The sequence below is a fragment of the Aythya ferina genome (assembly GCF_964211825.1).
Source record: "Aythya ferina genome assembly, chromosome: 3".
NCBI classification, from domain to species: Eukaryota; Metazoa; Chordata; class Aves; order Anseriformes; family Anatidae; genus Aythya; species Aythya ferina.
In genome coordinates this window covers 24,313,235-24,335,222 of record NC_140298.1, presented here as the reverse complement: position 1 = coordinate 24,335,222, position 21,988 = coordinate 24,313,235, and the positions used below count along the sequence as shown (strand labels likewise).

The 21,988-nt window shown below is 37.5% G+C and overlaps 1 protein-coding gene across 3 annotated transcripts in view; it reads left to right on the top strand.

Annotated features, from left to right (window-relative positions):
* The window catches only part of SYT14 (synaptotagmin 14), a 90,083-nt gene that overhangs the window by 6,833 nt on the left and 61,262 nt on the right, over positions 1-21,988 (top strand). For all 3 annotated transcript variants that reach the window (XM_084512298.1, XM_084512297.1, XM_084512296.1), the window contains exons 2-3: positions 6,065-6,112; positions 21,282-21,446. In XM_084512298.1, coding sequence (XP_084368424.1) covers positions 6,065-6,112; positions 21,282-21,446 — 213 coding nt within the window. The remainder of the gene's footprint in view (positions 1-6,064; positions 6,113-21,281; positions 21,447-21,988) is intronic.

Genomic DNA, 21,988 nt, shown 5'->3' with positions numbered 1-21,988 from the left:
CCCTGGGGAGCCTGTTCCAGGGTGCGAGCACCCTCTCGGTGAAGAACCTCATCCTGATGTCTAGCCTAAACCTCCCCTGCCTCAGCTTGACACCATTCCCACGGGTCCTATCACTGGTGATTAAAGAACATAAAGTAGCATTTTTTTTACTTTCTATTTACTAATAAAGTCTAATGTTGTTTGCTTTTTGACCACTAGTGAGCATTCAACTGTAAACATTTCAGTTTTTACATAGACAATATTGTTTACAGACTAAAATTGTAACAAGTGTACTGCAGGAATACAAAGTTAATTTTACACCACCTGTGAGGATGTGCTGATGACTGTATGTAACCTTTTAGGAAAAAATACCTTACTGATACCAGCTACAGAGTTGCTGTTCTTTAGAAGTGTTTCCAGCGTTTTTTTTTTTTTTTTGTTTTTGTTTTTTCTTTTAGTTAGCTGTCCTTTCTTCTAAAATCAGATTCTTTCTTAAGATCAGTTCACTATTTGAGACAAATTTTCAAGTAGATTTATTGGTATGCGTAAGCCAGAACACTCTCCTTATAGTTGTATTTTAGAATAAATTTGGTATATGTTATGAGATAGCATAATTCTTCTAAGAATAGATTTCCTAAGTATCTTGCATTCATAGCCAAAGCACTGGTATTTTACACATGCACCAGGCAAGTTAGCCCATCACACAACTGATTCGGCTTTTAGCTTGTCCCATTCTACATTTCTGTGGCATAGCAACGGGGGCTCTCATGGGTCGTACCGCTGCAACTCGCGCTTTTCATGCCACACAGTGCCTTTGGTGTTGGCGTTCTGCACTTAGACTTTGCGGGTTAGTCAAGGGAAAAGAGAGCTAATGCGGAATACAACGTTAAGTGCATGTTTGTTGAATGTAGTCCAAACTTATCAAAATGCTAATTAAAATACAAACCTCAGTTGGAAAGTAATGTATTACATAAAAAATGTGCCCCTGAAGTTACACCTGCTGACAAAGACTTCAGTGGTGCAGTGTGATGTTGTGTTGCAAGTAGTAATGTGTGGATTTGCTGCTAAACTGAAGAAGTATGTGTTGTATACACAGTGTCCTAAGCTGTACCATGGTCTTAATTCTGGAAACAAGTCTCGGATGTGTTCGTCAGAGCGATGGAGTGCACCCTCACTGAGCTGTGGGTGACAGCAGGGAGGGGAGCAGTTCGTATGCAGGAGGGCAGGGCTGATGGTAACCGTGTGAACTTCAACAAGAACAAATGTCAAGTCCCGGACCAGGGGTGGCAAGCCCATGCAGCACTGCAAGCTTGGGACAGGCTGGCAGGAGCACAAGTTCTGTGAGGAAGAGCTGAGGGAGCTGGGGTTGTTTAGTCTGGAGAAGAGGAGGCTCAGGGGAGACCTCATTGCTCTCTACAGCTACCTGAAAGGAAGGTGTGGGGAGCTGGGGATCGGCCTATTCTCGCAGGTAACTAGTGATAGGCCTAGAGGGAATGGCCTCAAGTTGCACCAGGGGAAGTTCAGGTTGGAAATGAGGAGACATTTCTTGTGAGAAAGAGCAGTCAGGCACTGGGACGGGTTGCCCAGCGAGGTGGTGGAGTCACCGTCCCTGGGGGTGTTCAAGGAAAGGTTGGATGTGGTGCTTAGGAATGTGGTTTAGTGGGTGATAGTGGTGGTAGGGAGATGGTTGGACCAGATGACCTTGGAAGGCTTTTCCAACCTTAATGATTCTAGGAGTTTGCACAAAAGAGCCTCGAGGTCCTGGTGGTCAGCAGGTTGGACGTGGATCAGCCGCGTGCCTCAGCAGCAGTGTGGGCTGTTAACGCAGTGTGAGACAGATCGCCACACGAGGGATTCCAGAAGAGAGCTGCAAAGCTGGTGGTGGGCTGTAGTACTTGGCATACCAGAAGGGGCTTGGGAAAGGGAGGTGGCTTCTTTGAGTGCACAGTGAATGCACGTGAGGTGGCAGGCATGGGCTAAAATGGGAAATTCTGACCGGGTATAAGGAAGATATGTTCACGATAGCACCGCTGCAAACCAGCTCTCAGAATTTCTGTCCTTGCAGATCTTGGTTGGTTGAGGCCCTGAGAAACCTCCTGTGAGGATGATTGTTGTCTGGAGTCTCTCAGAGAGCCACAAGTTGCTCTCAGTTTTTTAGCCAATTACTTTCAGCACCTAGTAATGGAGTTTCAACTCAAGTCCAAACATAGCAGACCTATGAAACTAGTACAATTCAAAATTCAGAAGGAAATGAAATGTTACAATATAATCAATACAAAACTGAGGTGTAGTTTTTTTCTTTGGTGAGCAACTTTTTGTAGTTTTGGTGCAATAAATTGTGATAGTCATCCTCACAGATAGAGACTTGGTGTACAAAATATTTTAAATTGAGAATTTAAATTGAGAAAATTAAACTTTGTCAATATCTCAGCAGCTGCCTTTTGTTGTAAGTAAAACCTCTGTCTGTTCAGTTTGTGCTAAATGTCTGGATGATGTAGATCTTAGGGCCACTAGATGGTCAGTCTAGCTCAAGAAAACTGGTGTTTGAATCTATAATTATAAAATTAATTCATCTTTCATTATTTCTCATTTTGCTTCCATTGTCTGAAAAGATATGAAAAGCTTCATTCCCAGTTTTTCTCATATTCTCAGTTTTTATTCTTCAGCATTTTGGGCACAGTATTACTTCATCTTATATGCAAAACCACTTAAAACTTTAAACTGTTAAATAAAAGAGATGTTCACAGTCAAGATGAAACAGAATTAATAATAATCTGTATCTAAATCAGACTATTAACTATAAAAGCATGGTGACCCACCACTACATTAAAATTAATTATTTTAACATTTGAAGATTGTAAAATTTAAGAGGGTCATACCAGTGAACCTTTGGGATTTGTGGGCTAACAGACACAAAGCCAGTCTTTTCAGCCTGCAGGAGTGCTGGGTTAACAGTTGACACCTTGCTGTCATGCAGAAAGTTTTCATATTTACACTTTAGTTTCTTTCAATGACAAGTTTATTCAAAGCTAAGAGCCTTCTCGGGAGTTGGAAAGACAGGAAAACTTGTGTTCGTTTGTTAAACTGTGAGTAAAACCAAGGTGTGAAAAATGTAATAGTTCCACGATTTTGAAGAGCACTAGGGGAAAAAAAATCTGCCTGAGTCACTTGAGGATAATATTTTGTGTTTAATAAATTGGTTAAATATTAAAGACGCTTTCTTCAACTTTGTTTTCAGAACACGAAGTTTGTGATGGATTTTTATTCAACAGTCAGTTTCCATTCAAAAGTGGTTTTGAAAGAGTGAAAGATTAGTCACCCATTAAATAAGACATATAATTTGGGAGCTTCCAGGACAATGAAAAGACAAAATTTAAATTCTGAACGAATGCATGTTAAGTTATGTACATTTGCTGTATAGTGTTGTGGTGAATTAAAAAAACAGTATAAGGCTTAATGTAAAGGCTTTATTTAATAGAACATTACAATGTCTTAAATAACTTTTTCAATCATTTACATGTATTCTTGAAAACAAAAGGTACCAATGCCGAATGCACAACTAACGTTAATATTCTATATTAAGATTTCATGCTTGTTGAAGTCACTGAGTGCAATATACAAGTAAAATCTAATGCTGCTAACTGGCCTTCTCACAGTAATTTCTATTTGAATCTTTATTTTTAACTGCCTAGCACTTTTGGAATGAAAAAAAAATATTTTTTTTTGTTCATTTTTTTTTCTTCACTTCTGAATTTAAGTCTAATGGGAGGAGAAATTCTAGAGACAAGTGTTACAGTCACTCTGAGCTTCTCTTTTGTAGCCTGAGGATGACTGCACTGACTTGAAAGAAGACTGTAATCTCCCCTAATCTCATTTTTTAATGTGTTTCTGTCATAAAACCTGTTTATTTTCAACCCATTTTTTCTTACTCAGAAAAGATGTTGAAAGCAAAACGTAAGAGTGATACTGGTCAGTTCCTAGAAGAGCACTCTTTGCTATCTAGAAGAGTACTCTTCTGTTGCTGTGTTCTGTAATGATGGTGCCTGTAAAGAAGTTCTGGGATAATCAGGGTCATTGATTTTTGATTTCCAATTCAAGAGTATTTTTGAGGCTTGTGTTTCAGATTGCTGAGTGTTAAAAACAATAGTTGCGTTGTATGCTCAAAGTGAGGATGCTTTCTGACTTCATATCTCACAGACATTTAATTTTGTTGTAGAAGTTGTTTTATTCCACTTATTTTGGTCCTTTTTATCCTTCTTTCTCTAATATATGCATTTCCTACCATTATTTATTTAGAATGTAAATTTCACTACAAATACATGCATCTTCATAAAGCATTAATAACAGCAGCTGGCAATGTTATTAGTTATGAGTTTTAAATATCAACTGATATTGTATCTTAACATCCTTTATGACATGACATAGTTCCTTTATTATGGAATGAAGAAGAGTAGTAAGTGCTGTATAACAGATTTAACAGATTTTCATGTTTTTTGTTTTGTTTTGTTTTGTTTTTGAGATGGAAATAATTTTGTTATCTGGAGTTTGTTTTGGAGTGTTGTAAAGTGTTTGGAATCCCATAGTGATTGATGTATATGGGCTGTTGGTTTCTGGAACAGTTTTGTATTTTCTTGAAGTTTCAGAGCATCATGTATGGTGATCTGTATGATCAGAGCCCTTCAGTTCTGCGTTCTGTTCAGATAAACATGGACCTTGGTCAATGGCAAGAGGCTTAGTGGGCATTAAGGTTTGGTTAAGGCAAGCCACAGCTTGGTGTTGCTAAAAGTTTGACTGTGGGGAATATCATTCCAAAACCTTTTACTTAAAAGAGGACAAGATGATGAATACCATAAATTCATTCAATATAAAGTAATGATAATAAAAATCAACTCTTCCAACAGTTTCTCAATGCCATTAAAAGAATCTCTTCAATGGTTTTTAACTGCCTGTTCCTCTGGCTGCAGGGCTTAGCAGTACGTCCCTACAGTTCTCCCAATGTCACACCTTCCTATTTCAATTCACTTGACTGATTGTATTCTTCTTCCATTGTGGTTCTGTCAGTGTCCTTACTGGGTATGTTATGCATTAGTCTTTTCTTCACTAGCTGTAGTTATAACATTAAAATGTTTTTCTATTGAAATTTAAAGTATAATATTTCTACCAAAAACCTTGTTATTCACATATTTAATAAAATTCTGTACAGCTGTTTAAAAGCTTAAATAAAAACCCAACAAGACTCTTGAAGATAAATTCCAGATAAGCAGCCCAGCCTTTAGTTACAGGCTTTCTTATTCCTTTCCTTTCCTTTCCTTTCCTTTCCTTTCCTTTCCTTTCCTTTCCTTTCCTTTCCTTTCCTTTCCTTTCCTTTCCTTTCCTTTCCTTTCCTTTCCTTTCCTTTCCTTTCCTTTCCTTTCCTTTCCTTTCCTTTCCTTTCCTTTCCTTTCCTTTCCTTTCCTTTCCTTTCCTTTCCTTTCCTTTCCTTTCCTTTCCTTTCCTTTCCTTTCCTTTCCTTTCCTTTCCTTTCCTTTCCTTTCCTTTCCTTTCCTTTCCTTTCCTTTCCTTTCCTTTCCTTTCCTTTCCTTTCCTTTCCTTTCCTTTCCTTTCCTTTCCTTTCCTTTCCTTTCCTTTCCTTTCCTTTCCTTTCCTTTCCTTTCCTTTCCTTTCCTTTCCTTTCCTTTCCTTTCCTTTCCTTTCCTTTCCTGTTCTATTGTGTTACCAATATTTCTGATGTTTTGAGAAATCTTCTGTAGATGGTGGTTCCCTCAGAACAGGAAATCAAGCTTTGTATTTGGGAAATAATTTTAGTATGATTTCAGTTAATTTGCTTGTGTTTTTAATTTTGTCAGTATAAATTCTCTGTAAGACTCTTCAAACTGCACTGTTGCTAGCAATGTTAAGCCAAAGATACATTTATTAATTAGGAAGTTTTCAATTCATTCAGGATATCCTTTGGAGAAAATAGACTTTTGCATTTTTATTAAATAATATGTTTTGCAGCTTTTTCTTTCACGCTGTTTATAAGTCTTGTTAAGAAGCCAAGTACATTTTAATTGCTAATATTTTCTAATGATTTATTTCCAAATAGGTGGTGAACGAACTTGTGGTGTACATGAGTTAATCTGCATTAGAAAAGGTAAGCAATGATTTGTGAAAGTTAACTTATTAGCTTGTGAATAGTACTGCTGAGATATCTGCTACCTAATGTTAATGTTGTGCATTTTCTGGATCTTAATGTTGTACGTTTGCATTGTAAAATCTTTTGATGCTGACACTGTCACTTAAAAAAAAATATTGAAATTTGCAAAATAAAAAATGAATTTTCATGAAAAGATAAACTTTTTTTCTTCCAGTATATCCTGAGTTACATGGAAGTTGTTAACTTTGTTCATCTGTGATAGGAAACCACATACATGAACTTTGATCTTTGCCCTGTACTTTCAGATTTTTGTAGGTTGATTTGATTTCAAGTAATGATTGATTGTTGTGAGGGTATTTTAAATAAGTGATATAGTGGACTGGCAATTTCTTCCTATGTGTTCTTGAGGTCCTCATGACAAAGAGACTTCTTTGAAAACGACTTTACCAGTAATAACACCAGGAATAGGTAGAGTATGAAACAGAACTGTGCTCAAGAGAGGGCTTTCATAGGTTTAAAGCTGAGTTACAGTGGCTGCAGTTGCAGTTTGATGATACAGCTCAGGTGATGCAGTGACAAGATACAGTTCTGTTTTCTGCCCTCTCCTTTTGCCAGCCCTACACTCTTTTCTTTTTCCCTTGCAGTGGTGTTGCTGAGTGGCTGTGTTCTGGTCTGATGGCTAATCTTATCAAAAAAAGTATAATTTCTTCAAGGTTTAGTTCCTTGAATTGACTCACCACTAGAATCAGAGAATCATTTAGGTTGGAAAAGACCTTTAAGGTCACCAAGTCCAGCTGTTAACCTAGCACTGTCAAGTCTACCACAAAAGCATGTCCACATCTACCACATCTATGTGTCTTAGGTCAGAAGAGTATTCAGTTATTTTCAAAACGTAAAGAGTAAGAAAGTGTGGAAGAAGAGGAGGAGGAGGGCTGCTAGACTTGACAACAGCTAGCTGTTAGACTGGCTCCCTGGTATTGTTAAATTTCTGCTAGATCATTCGTGGTAGGAAGAACTTTTGTTTGGCCTGTGAATAAATCTTAGTTCCTATTGCAACAATTTAGTACATATATATTTTAAAAAATATATTAAAACCTATCTGCTAGTGTCAAAATTTAGTCTACCAGTTGAAGTGAAAAATAGCTTTATGACCAAAAGTTGTCTTTTCCAAATAACTTATTGAAAGAATAATTGAAAGTTGTATGCCATTTGACAGTATTGTAATTAAAAACACTTCTCTGCTTTTTAAAACTCTAAATCATTCCATTCTTGCTTTCTGTAACTCCTTTCTCCTTTGAGGAGGTTGTTCTTTTTTTTATTATTATTATTATTTGTAAGCTCTTTATTGCTGTCTGTCTTTCCTTTGATGGATAAGTCAGTGCACACAGTGCACTGCATTCTTTCTGTAATAGACTCTGGTTTTCTTTCTGAATTATGAAACTCATTGAACTAGAAAGTTCAGGAAGCCTACTGATGATGTTGCAAAGTCTATTAATCTTGCTAGCCCCTTTTTATTTCAGGGTATTGTACTTTTAATAAAAAAAATGTGCATTCTTGGAGGCATTATTTTGTTTTTGTTATTGCTGGGAAGCTCAAATGAAGAGAGATGTATCTTTTTATGGTTCTGTGTGATATTTGGACATTGGAGTCTAATCTGCTTTAGTGATTGATCAGATACTGTAAACGAATTTTTAATACTTGCATGGAGTGTGTTTTAGCATTAGTTATAAATTAGCCTAGGGATAAGTGTGATGAAAAGGGAAGTATCCTCTTAGTGCCATTTATACCTGTAGTTTGGTGGGTTCCTTTTTCCTTTAGATGAGTTTCCGTGTGTATTCTTGTAACCTTGTATGCCCCATATGCCCTGCCATGTCACTGATAAATTTCTGCTTGTAGTGTGTGGAACGAGTGCATTTTTGTCTGTCCTCTCTCTGCTTGACATGCTTATAAAGCAGAATATGCTTGCCATTGTACTACAAGTCTTCCAGTTGTGTAGTGCTCCGATTCCTTGCATTTAATATATTGATTACTTTATCTAGGATTTCACAACATCTGATGCATTCTGGTGCATTCGAGATGTATTGTGTTTTTTGTGTGTGTTTGTTAGTTTGTTTTTGTCTGACCAATGGCCAGGCTCCTAAGGATTACTTTGTGCCAGGTGTCCAGGCTTGCTTGTTTGCCAGGATCTGGGTGCGTGATCTGGATCCATATTTACCTTCTCAGAACATGAAGTCCTTTCCAATCTGAGAACTCCCGGCCACCTGGAATCTGGAGCTGGTCCAATCAGGAACTCCCAGCCCTGTCCCTAATGCCCCTGGATACTAATTTCAACCTTACATAGGAGCAAGCTGAAAAGTTTTGTGGCGTAGGGACCTTCCCCTTTGCCATCTCTTGACTGCGCCATGAAAAGAAAGGCTTCTTTGGCTCATGAAGTCACTGTGGAAGTTTGATGGACAATTCAAGTATTCACATTGACACATGCAAAATTCCCCGTGCTCTTGACTTGTTTGAAGCGAGGTGCACTGTCCCCCTCTCCCTCTTCACTGGCATCCGTGTGACTGTGGTACCAGGGGAATGCACTTGCACACTCCTAGCATTTATTCATTCGTTTTCATCAAGGTGTTTGACAAAAGGGCTCTGCTTTTGAAAGTCGCCTGAAAGCCTCTGATACTTTCTGCCAGATGGCAGTAGGTGATTGACTGCCTGATGACTGTAGTTAGAGTGCTCGTGTGGAGTCTTTGAAAGAAAGGTTAATGGTAAGTAACCAGAGCAAGTAACCAGAGTTTGTCAAGATACCTAGTTGCACATCTGTGCTTTGTTTGTCCATCTTTCTCATAATCCTTCCAAATATGTTGTCTCTGAGAAGCAGCTATATGGTAAACAGGGATGTACCATCTCACTTCTCCTGGGCTAAGTAGGGAAAAGAGTAAAGCAAGCAAACGTGTGTCTTCTATGAATAATGCAACAGAAAACTTCTGTTTTTAAGTGATGGCATATAACTAGAATTTATATAAGGGTTGTAAAACTGGAAGAACATCTGTTGGTGATCAATTTTTCTTTCTGCTTAGCAAACGAACTAATTCGTAAATTGTCTTTCCTGTCTGCTCACTCATTTTTGCTAAGGAAGTAAGAACCTTGGGATCCCTGGTGCTGTAATCGGAAAAAGGACTAGAAATGTCTGCAAGGCTCTGTGTGGCCCCACCACTGAGCTCACATTATTATATACCTGTATGAAGGCATAACTGTAAAAATAAAATGCAAAACTGCAATTTCTGCTATGGAATATATTCAGCTCTTAAAATCATATGAAATTTCATTTTTCATTTATTTATTTAATTATTTTTTTTGTGGATGCCTCATCCCTGAAAGTGTTCAAGGCCAGGCTGGATGGGGATTTGGGCAGCCTGGTCTGGTGGGAGGTGTCCCTGCCCATGGCAGGGGGGGCTGGAACGAGGAGATCTTTAAGGTCCCTTTCAACCCAAACCCTTTTGTGATTTTCTTATGTACTCCATGCTGCAGTGCCAGGACTACAAATGATGCAGAAGACTTGAGTTTTCATTTAAAAGCACCATTAAAGTTTCTTTGATGTTACTGATGCTTCCGCTGAAACAAATAAAACTAATTTGAGTTGTAGATTTATTTTTTAGCTTTCTAAGACTCAAAGATGTGCCAGTACTGGTTGTAATGCTTACTGAATAGCTGAGATTATCTGAATTCATGTGAATGATATCGATACAGTACCAATACAGAACTCAGATCTGCTAAATGAAGGTGATGCCAGGTAGGGCCTGCTCCCACTTCACATAATGTTGTCATGGCTTCACAGATGTGCAAGGTAGACTGTGGTGGGTCTACTTCTAGTCTGTACACTAAGGATTGTGTATATCTGTGCTGTCTTGCTTGTACAGTTTCCTTTTGCAGATTCATACAGGTTTGTGAACCATGTCTGAAAAGTTGATTAGGGGTAAGAATACTGATAGACTTTTTTTGCAAAACCTTAAAAACTAATTTATATATATTTAAATAAAAGCTTCTTATAATTAAGTGAATATACTGCACGTCTTGAAAAATGTGCATATATTAAGGCAACTATGTAACATCTGGCGGTTGCAAAATATAGAAAAAGACACTTCCCAGATAAAGAAAATAAAGTACTTTAGGGAAATACAATCAATTACTCCAGAAATTTGGTAATACAGCATTGAAATTTGTCACTTCTGTGTGTAATGTAGCATAGTGGTTGAACTGTTTCTATGGTTTTGTATTTACACATTGTTAAAATCTGGAAATTGAAAAATGGAAAAAGAGATTTTTCCTTGTATTACAGGTGAACTGCTTGCTTGCTTCTATTTTCACTTACTGCAAGTTTGGAGATGTGCTTATTTCCAAATTTATACCTGTTTGACAATTCAAGTTCACGACATGTCTAAGGAAGGAATAGCCCTGCTTAGTTTGGTTCGTAACTCCATCGCTTTATTCAGTCCCTTTGGGTTCTTGACATAGTAAAAGAGCAGGACAGGGTTTTCTGAAATGTACTTCTGCTGCTTATTCTACTCTGGTAAAGGTCTGCCTTTTTTTTCTGGCTGGTAACACCCACATGTTTTTGAGAGAATCATGAGAATTATGTAAGCTGTTCATTTGCTTATTTGCTATGGGCATAAAAGAATTTAGGGGACTTGAGAACAGACCAGAAACATGCATCTTTGGCTGTGTAGTGCCCTGTAGCTAGGCTGCTAGTCTAACTTGGAGTTAGCTGTTGTTAGATGTACTAATATCTTAATTAAGGCTGTTTTTCAGGTTCTGTTTGTACAGATGAGCTAGACAGGTGATGGATGTTTATCATATTGAACTATAACTGAAGAACCCCTATTTTTAATGCATTCTGATATGTATAATATTCACTGTATGATATGAAAGTCTCATTAACATGATCATGCATTTTATACTTTATTTTCAGGTCTCTTTCACCTTTCATTGTTTATTTGTGTATTTTTGAAGTAATGTGAAGTGATACTTCCAACTCAGCAATGTGTTTTGTATTTAATTCATGGAAATGTAGATCGAATATCTGACTGAGGTCTGAGTTGCTCAGATTTTTTATAACTATTTTTATAAGACCTTTTTTTCTTTGCAAGATGTTCTTTCTATTGTAGCAGTCTTACAAAAAAAGGAAATTATTCAGCAAACTGTCTTTGTGACTAATAATGGAACAGAAGTGGTCTTTAATATGCAAAAGAAAGAAGTTGCAAGGAGACAATGTCTTTGGCTGATAATGTAGAATGTCACTTCTAATAATAATTTTGAAAAGATAAGAAGGTATGAATTTTTGTTTTGTGAGAAGTATATTCTAAGTAGAACTATGTCCTTTTTAACTTTGTGGTCAACTATCATCATCTATTTGCATGAATCTTGAATGTTAAGTTGCCAGTTGCATTTAATTGAAGTAGTAAGAAATACTTATTCATTAGCTTCCTGTTACAACTACAAACATTTTAATGTTTTTTATTTTAAAGTTAACTGCACCTGATATTGAATTTATATTGAAGTTTTTGGTAGTTTACACTAAATAAGTGTTACTGAAAAAGAAACAAAATAATTTTTCCTTCAACTTGGTCATCATCCAGTTGATAGAGCTTCTTGTGCTAATAGTTCTTTGTCAAGAGAAATATGAGACCACAGATGGTAGCAAATTTCTTTAATTTATGTAAGCTCACAGTAAAGTTTTACATTACAAATAAATATATGTTGTTTCTACTCATTTTAAGGTATTTCTACTCCATTTCTACTCTACTAAATTTTTCTACTCATAGGAAAAGCACCAAGTTAATGGCATTTTCTCTTTTGACAGAGATAGGAATAAAACCTTTATTAAAACTCTACGCAATTCAAGCTACTTCTATAATATACACAGAAAATAGTAACTCATCGATTCATAGTTGTGCAGTAATTAACCTTAAATAGAGAAATACATGTATTTTGTTGTAGTGTAGAAACACAAGAAATTTTATGTCTTTTGTTCTGAAAATACTAAACTTAATAGATTTGGATGATACTTTCATTGGAAAAATAAAAGTAATCAAGCAGGATTAACAACACTAGCTTTCTAACAAAGAGTAAGATTTAGTATTTACTCTATTCTGGGTTGATACATTTTGGACTAGTGAAGTATGATATGAAACAAGTATTTTTCTTTTGGTGATTGATAACCCCTTCAGGGAAGCAAAGTACATTTCTGTTTGCTCTCCTGTGTTTTGTAGTCTTTTGAAAAGCAGCATATGCTGGGGTCTTTTAGTTCCGCTGGGGTCTTTTAGTTAAATTCTTGACTTCAGCAAGGCTTTTGACACCGTCTCCCACAGCATTCTCCTCAAGAAACTGGCTGCTCTTGGCTTGGACTGGCGCACGCTTCGTTGGGTTAGAAACTGGCTGGATAGCCGGGCCCAAAGAGTCGTGGTGAATGGAGCCAAGCCCAGTTGGAGGCCAGTCACTAGTGGCATCCCCCAGGGCTCGGTGCTGGGGCCGGTCCTCTTTAATATCTTCATCGATGATCTGGACGAGGGCATCGAGTGCACCCTCAGTAAGTTCGCAGATGACACCAAGTTAGGTGTGTGTGTCGATCTGCTTGAGGGTAGGAAGGCTCTGCAGGAGGATCTGGATAGGCTGCACCGATGGGCTGAGGTCAACTGCATGAAGTTCAGGAAGGCCAAGTGCCGGGTCCTGCACCTGGGGCGCAATAACCCCAAGCAGAGCTACAGGCTGGGAGAGGAATGGTTGGAGAGCTGCCAGGCAGAGAAGGACCTGGGAGTGATGGTGGATAGTCGGCTGAATATGAGCCAGCAGTGTGCTCAGGTGGCCAAGAAGGCCAACAGCATCCTGGCTTGTATCAGGAACAGTGTGACCAGCAGGGCTAGGGAGGTGATCGTCCCCCTGTACTCGGCTCTGGTGAGGCCGCACCTCGAGTACTGTGTTCAGTTTTGGGCCCCTCGCTACAAGAAGGACATGGAGGTGCTTGAGCGGGTGCAGGGAAGGGCGACAAAGCTGGTGAGGGGCCTGGAGAACAAGTCCTACGAGGAGCGGCTGAGGGAGCTGGGCTTGTTCAGCCTGGAGAAAAGGAGGCTCAGGGGCGACCTTATCGCTCTCTATAGGTACCTCAAGGGAGGCTGTAGCGAGGTGGGGGTTGGCCTGTTCTCCCACGTGCCTGGTGACAGGACGAGGGGGAATGGGCTTAAGTTGAGCCAGGGGAGTTTTAGGTTAGATGTTAGGAAGAACTTCTTCACTGAAAGGGTTGTGAGGCACTGGAACAGGCTGCCCAGGGAAGTGGTGGAGTCACCATCCCTGGAGGTCTTTAAAAGACGTTTAGATGTAGAGCTTAGGGAAATGGTTTAGTGGGGACTGTTAGCGTTAGGTCAGAGGTTGGACTCGATGACCTTGAGGTCTCTTCCAACCTAGAAAATTCTGTGATTCTGTGATTCTGTGTGATTCCAACTGTCTCAGTTCCTTTTCTTCCTTAAACACAAAGCTTGCTAAGAGCTTTGCAGTATCCAAACTTTGATTTCCCGGCATTTCTTCACTTAAAATGTTTGTATTAAAATTTCTACAGCATGATGCTTTGCTACATATGCTAGTTAATCACGGTGCTGTTTAGCAATTCTGGCTTGTCTAGCACTTTTTTTCCAATTAGCCATTACAATTGATAACAATGTGATTATAAAGGTTTTTTATTACGTGGATTTTTCCCTGGTATTGGAGGGCAACTTTGAAGTAATTATGGATTTAGACAGCACAAGCCTCTAGATCTGCACAGGTCTCTAACGCTTTTGCACTGGGAGGATTATCTGAGTTAAATATCCATTAAATATCTACGATCACTGCTGTTCTCTCACCCACCATGTGGAGAACACAGGCACGTGACATGCTATATGATTGCAACAGATTATTGGGACGTGAAGGTAATCAAGAGTATCGCCTTATCTACGTCTATTCTAAGTAGAAATGCGACGTTTCCTTTGCTGTTTCCTTTCAGAGATTTCTGTTGTGAGGTACTACTTACAAGGAGATACATTCCGTATTAGAGAGAGAAGACATCGAGGGACTGGTAAATCAGCAGGGGTGGCAGGCTGAGAACATCCTCGGCTCACAAGGATTTACGAATTTAAAGATTTCTGTCAAAAGTTTAAATCTTCAGTTCAGACTATAGCTTCTGTTACTCCTAAATTCTTTCTTAGTTCAGTGATGTTTCGGAGCCCAGGGTCCTCCTTTTCATATAATTACATTTATCTCTGAAAGACAATTTCAGCTTGGTATTTTAAAAGAAAAGGGAAGAAATCCTGTAAATGACGATCTGCAGCAGCAGTATAAAAGTTGCAACAAGTATTTTGTGCAGTTATGTATGTGAATAGTTAACTTGCTGAACTAAGGCCTTTTTAACACTAACTAATTTACAAAGTATGTTGAACTCTGAAGTAAATAATCAGTCAAGTAATTTAAGTGCTCATAATAAAATTAAATAAACTAGTACTTGTAAAAACAAAAAATAAAACAACAACAACAAAAAGGTGGTGGTGTTTTCTGGCTTTATCTCTATAGCAGTGCAGATACCCTTCAGCCAGGATGAAGAGACATAAGCCAAAAGGTGAAAAAAACCTCCTGTTATTCCAAATAGCTTTCAACTAGAATAAGGGCAACACTGGCATTATGGCAGGGTAGCTGTCGTGATGCAGTAATTTTTTTTTTCATGTAAGCAAGCACATTTATTTTTTTACTTAATGTTGTGTATGACTTTTTTTTTAATAAATTACCCTTTAAATGGCATCAAGTATCGCTTCAGATAATGTCAGTTTTCCCTTTTCCTCAGTATTACTTTGAAATGTATATAAATAGAATTTTTGAAGGGCATTGCTATTCCAGATAGAAAGTTAAATAAGTACTTTCATCCTGATTTCATTCTGTCAGTCTTTCAAACTTCAGAAAGGTTCATGTTACTAAAAATTGTTAATAATTTTCGCATTTAGGGAATGCACTTTTCAGTACTGCGTTGAAATTCAATTGTCATTTCCTGTTTATATTCACATAAAATTGCCTGTCTCAAGCTAATATACTGGATATAGAGATTTAAAGTGTTGAACGTGTAAACTAAATTCTTTTCAGTTGTGAAATTTGTGTATTGAGATCACCTTTAAAAAAAAAAAAAAAGTTTAGGAACGGATTCAGTTACTTATACTTACAGAAGAGACCATATTATGTAATTATAACAGGAAAAATATTTACTTGAAAACCAGCACATGTGGAAGTGCAGTTCTTATTCCCGTTGAATAAACAGTCAGACAAGTATTTTACTTCAAAGTTGACTCAGAGGCACAGGGGTTTGTGTTTGGTTGTTGTTTTTTTTTTCCCCGTTATGACATAACTAGTTTGTGAGAAATAAACGTGCCATGTCAAGATAAATAATTTAAATGCTGACAAAAGGCAATCAAGGCATAAATCTTATTTTGTGGTTCAGTAACCTGTTTTCTGAAGATATGTTAATTTCTCTTGCAAGTCAGAGTTGGTATGAAGCAATGTGGCAATAAATAGTGTTTGAATTCAAAATATTTGTAAACTGGACATTACAGGTTAATTTCATGTAATGCCAATGATGGATCTAATAATGAATAATGTCAAATTAGCGGATCTAATAACAATGTAATGCTTCTGCAGGACAAAATGCAAGTAGCAGTGCTCCTCTATATTTAAGAGAATTAAAAAAGACTGAAATATTTTAGATCAAGTTGTATAAAAAATAAACATAAAAATCAGCTTTGAAACAAAAAATGAGCTACCTGTTTCATTTCAAATGCTTTTATGCTAGGGTTGTAAAGGCAATTGAATTACTTTGGACTGTTCCCCTAGTTACTTAATTTGTGTACAGAAGAGATAGCATTGCATTTGTAAATGAATAATTAAAACATCACCGAGGTAAATGTGTGGCTTCGTACTTTACTGGCTAAATAAGCCGTAAGATGTGCAGTGAAAGCTCCAAAAATACTTGACTGGACAATACAGATATTTTAGACAGTATAGGCTTGTATATGCGGATACATATTTCAAAAAGTACTTTTTAATACATCTGAGGATTTTTGTTTGGTTATATTTATTTGAAGATGTGAATATTTTCTGAAGAGTTTAAAATCTTTTTCCGGAAAAGAAAAAATTGTTTAATAACAAGAAAGCTGTATTAGAGAAGGATGTTAATTTGATATTTAAGATGAAGGGATGGTAAGTTTATGCATTCTAATAATTCTAATTTTAGTGGTAATAACAAGGCTAATTCACTTTTGTTAATTTAATATTTCTGTAGTGAATATAACTTTCTATGTCATTTCCACAACCAGCAATTCAATTAGTTCTAATAACTTTGTAGTAAGTCATTTGTTCTTTTTGTGTTTCTAAAACTGTTAAATTATTATAAATTTCAAACATTCCATGTTGTTTTTCCATAGGAGCTGAAGATAATTGTGAAATTCATTAAAATAGGACATTTGAATTTGAAGTTTGACTATTGAAGTATTGCCCTTCTGCCAGTTTGTGATTCTTGAAAAAAGCATTGGGAATCTTTGAGAGTTCTTAAAATGCTTTTCATGGTACAATTAATGTCCAAACAAATTAGAATTTATGTTAAAATGTTTTGGGTGAAAGTAACTAACTCCTGTGCTGAATGTGGCACAGATGGGTTTTGTATGGAAAAAAAGTACATAACTTTATTTCTGTCTACAAAGTATACCTGGTTGACACTTTAGCTATGCAAAATTAATTGAAGGATTAATGTGATAGATAAAACCTTCATTCATAGATGAGAATCTGTATGCATTTATGTGTGGAAAATTGACATACAACTTTTTTTTTTTTCTGGCTTTATAATGATATATTAAAGGCTTTGAACTTGATAACACATTTAATCTGTGAACAAGCATTCTAAAATTCTTTACGTGGATGCAAATTTATACTAAAATATAATCTTCAAGTCCGATGTTCACACTAAATTACATAAATAATTAGTCTTGCTACAGCTAAAGTTACATTCTTTTATAAGGTATCAGCCAATGTTTTTTATTCCAGAAAGATGTCATCAGATACTGTGTTTCCATAGAGAGAGCTGTACTGACTCTCTTTTAACTAATTAGTATCCGGGAAGTACTGGAAAATCATAAGTGTTTTCAAGCTACTTTTAGGTTGTAGGTTCCTAACGTGCGTATTTTGTTGGATCAAAGCAAATTTGAATGCTGAACAATATAAAAAAAAAAAAAAAGTTATATGTATTAAATTGCGATATGTTTAAAATAAAAAGCTTTAAAAGATCAAAAGTGAAATAATTTATTTTTTTTTTGTCATAAAGTATTGTACAGTTAATCTATTTAAAGAAAACATACACTGTCCTCCTTTATTGTGAAGTATAGAGTTGTAGAGTGACTGGATTGCAACTTAGTCTGCTGAAAGCAGCATTGATGTTAAATTTGGGCAAAGTTGCTTAGGACAGCCTGCTCCCATAAAAAAAGCAATTGTTCTCAGATAAATTTGCCTGGTCTCACTTGCTTTAATCTGTCTATTCCTCCTAATCTGTTATCTTTTTCTGTTTTCTTTTCCCTTTCCAACTTTTTCTGTGCACTCTGTCCCAGCGTTATTTCATACCTTCCATTTCCTCACTGGACCCCCTTTGTGTCTGCCTAACTCCTGCCTCCCACTTCGCTTTCACTTCCGTTGGTCCCTGTCTCATGGTGAATTGTGGTCTCTTCTGTCTGCCCTTTCTGTCTCTGTGTTTAATAGATGTTAGAACTGGAAGTTACTGAAGAAAGAAGAAACTCTGCTCTCAGCCCAGTCTCTAGTCTCATTTGGGTTGGGATCAGTAACTGAGAAAAATGGATGTTGTTCAAATGTTCTCACTTATCCATATGCAGTCTTGGGAGGAGGGGAGAATGCTTACTGCCAGCAGAGCCTTGGGAGATTTCATCGATTGGACTTTGAGGTCAAAAAGGAAGATACATAGCACAGAGACTTTTTTTCAAAAATTTCAAAGCTTTTTCATATTTAGGAAGATTTCATGAAAATGATTAATGGATGCCTGAAACTTGCCAAATTTACCTCTAAATCAGGGAATATCAGGGCTTTTTCAATTATTTTGCTTTATTTTTTAGTAGAAAAAAAAATCACCGCTATGTCTGTAACTTTTTTTTCCAGCACATTCTTGGTCATGGCTTAACTATTTTTCTTGAAAATTAAAGGCCTTCAGTGTGAGGCAGAGTTGCCATAAACTTCAGCTATAGCAAGTGATTTTAATAAAATCATAAGATTTTATTAAACAGACAGACTTTTGAAGAGAATATCAGGTAATCAGAGCATGTGCAACCAAGAAGTTTCATAAGGCAAAGTGTTTTTCTTTCTATTCATTCATGTTAATGAAAACAATTAAAAATATATATATAATGATAATGTTATAACTTTTTGTTCTCTATGGACAGAAATCCCACTTTTCTCACCTAGTTGCTCTGCTTGACAGCAGATTGTCTCATCCTGAAGGACTGATGGGGAGCTCTAACTATATGGATCTCTGTACATTGTCTGAAATTGAAAATTAGGCTCACCTGCTCTACCCTGTTGGACTTTTTTTTTTTTTAAATTCTGTTTCTATTCAGTAGTTGTACTGCATTTTTATATTTCTTGTTTTGTCTTGGACTTCAGTGGTTTGAAAGGTGAAGGTGAGATCTTTAAGACTTTCAATCATTTCTAACTTTGCCTTCGGTTCTTCTTAAGATAGAGTTTCTAGCTTAACTGAGTTAATTAAAAATTGCTCATGCTTTCCTAATTATTCTGATATAATCTAATAAAACATGAAAAAAATACTGAAGCTTGTCCAAATACAAGCTTCTAATCTGATGATGGTTTATTTCTTTGAGTCTTCTTTGGTTGACATTTTGGTATTTCTTCAGTAATTTTGTCAGGATGGATGGTTCAAAGCTATAGCGAAGTTCATTTTCTTCTGAAAGTTGTAGGGGGAGAGGTGAGGGTTTTACGCACAATATTACATGATGTCTTGGTCAGAGGTAAATGTGGAGTAAAAATTATTTGCACTGTTTCAGATGGATCCAGATGTCCAGCTCAGGATGGAAGTGCAAATCAGAGCAGTTCCTTTTAGAAAGGTGCATTTCTTTGCTATGTAGTTTTTTAGGAAAGCGCACCTTGATTTTATTCAGCTGGGCAGCTAAGCTGCACCACAACTTCTCTCTCACTCCCAGTCCTCAAAAGAAAAGGGGGAGAAAATAATGATGAAAAGGACTCAAGGTTTGAGATGAAGACAGGGACATCACTCACCAATTTTTATGAGCAAAACAGACACAAAATAGATTAATGTAATTTATTGCCTATTACTGACAGGCCAGTGCAGTCAGAAACTAAAAGCAAACTAAAAACACGTTTCCCCATCCACTCTCTTCTACCATCTTCCACGCAGCACAGGGGAATGGAGGTTGTGGTCAGTCCCTAACGCTTTATCTCTGATGCTCCTTCACGGTCACTCTCTGCCCAGCCCCATGCAGGGTCCCTCTCACGGGATGCCGTCCTTCCCGAACTGATCCTCTGTGGCTTTCCACAGGCAGCAACTCTCCAAGCACTGCTCCCACACGGCTCCATCCCACGGGGTCCATCCCCCAGGAGCAAACTGCTCCAGTACGGGTCCCCCACGGGTGGGCGGCAGCTCCCCCCAGACCCCCTGCTCCTGCGTGGGCTCCTGTCCACAGGCTGCAGCTCCGGCCCGGGGCCTGCTCCTGCGGGGGCTCTCCATGGGCCGCAGCCTCCTCCAGGCCACATCCACCTGCTCCACCGGGGGCTCCTCCACCCATGGGGGGGGCTGCAGTGTGGAGATCTGCTCCATGTGGGACCCATGGGCTGCAGGGGCACAATCTAGGCAATATGTTCCAGTGCTTAACCCCTCTTATTCTGAATTCCACCCCTCCTTGCCCCCATATCCAACTGTGATTTTCTTTGCTGCTACTTCTGACTGTTGCTTCTTGTCTTTCTGTTTTGCATCTCCACAAACACGGAGTCTGCTGTCAACTTTTCTTTTATCCTGCTCTGTTTTATGTAGTGAGAGATGTTGCCACACAATATTAAACTCCTAATGTAAAATGCCAAGGGCTTTGCAGACGGTATTAACAAATCCAATAAATCTTCTGTAAATAGAAGAAGACTCATTTCAAATAATAAAGTTGCCCCTAATTGCTTTTTCCTCATTGGTCCCATTTCATACATCCATTCCCAGGTTCTGTATTTTTAAAACAATTTCCTAAATAATCTTGGCCTTATGGTATTACGGCTGTGAATACTTAGATTCTGATGGACTTGCAAGATTCTGTTCCCACAAAAGATGCCCAAAACTCCCTTTCAGTTATCTGCTTTGTGACGATTACATGTTCTTTATTTTATACACTGAGACACATCAGTCTACTTCAGCCTTGGTTCCTCTACCAGGTTTCAGTTAAGTATGCTTTATCTCACATAGCTCTTTCTTGTTTTATATGCAAGCAGTACAAATACCAGGATAAGGAACGTACAGTCATGTGCTTTTTTCTTTCAGTTTTGTTGCTCACACAGAATCCTGTTTGTTAAGGAGCAGCAAGGGCCAGCTGATCCCTAAGAAGGAGGAGCCAGAAGCTGAGCATAGCAAGGCTGGCAGAGGCAATGTCCTCACCAGCAAGGGCCCAGTCACTCCCCAGCAGTGTTGTCTCTGAGTCCAGGTAGCCAAACCTCATGCCCCTTCTGGAGAGGGGAGATGCTCCGAGGCATTCCATCAAAAGTCATCAGCCTTAGTGCATGCTGATAATCCCTCCATTTTCTGCTGAGGTCCTATCTCATTATGGGGTCCAGTATTACAGCAGAACCTCTTACTTACAATGTCAGTCATCCCTTACTAGAACCAGATACCTTCTATTCTCTGAAAAGATGATCAGAGGAGAAAAAAATGAAGAACTTCAACACTGTTAAACATTAACTCTAATGAAGAAGCCGATGTATATTATATCTTACTTATACTTGGAACTTTAGTAGTGTTTATTAATGACCAATCCTGATAGATAATAAAACTTTTACAAGTTTTATTTTTACAAGACTGTTTTTTTTGTATGTGTCTTTCTCTTTCTTTTAGTATCTCCTGAAGCAATTGGATTCCTGTCTGCTGTCGGGGTATTCATTATCCTCATGCTGCTACTTTTCCTATATATTAATAAGAAGATGTGTTTTGAAAATGTTGGTGGCTTCCCAGATCTTGATTCTGGATACACTACAAGAACAAATTCACGAGATAAACTTTGTAAGTATCTGAAATATAACATTAAACTTCAAGTTACAAGAATCTGCATTTTTACAAGGAGGTGTAGAAATACTCAGATAATCATTTTGCTCAAGTGATGAAAACATACTGCGTTGACTCTTTACTGTGATTCTGAATTATGTGGAAAGGAAGAAACTTTTGTATTCACAAGCCACAGAAATTCAAGCACAGTGCAACTAAGGAGTTGACATTTACTTATTTAGATATTTCTCATATTTAGATATTTCTCATGCACTGTGTGAATACTCCTGAACATATTTTAATCACCCCATAATAGTGTACAATTAAATCTTCTCAAGTAAATTTGTGGGTGGAATTCTTGAGTTTTCACTCAGCCTTTTAAAATCTTTTACTGACTTTTTGGATAAGGTATTGTATTTACTCACTTGGAAAATAATCTTAAAGAAGTAAAACATCAGAAGCTAAGTAGATCTTTTTAATTGGCTAACAATTTATCTCTATGCTTTTTTAATAATGTCTTATAATATATTTATAAACAAAAAAGCAGACGTCCTAAAAGA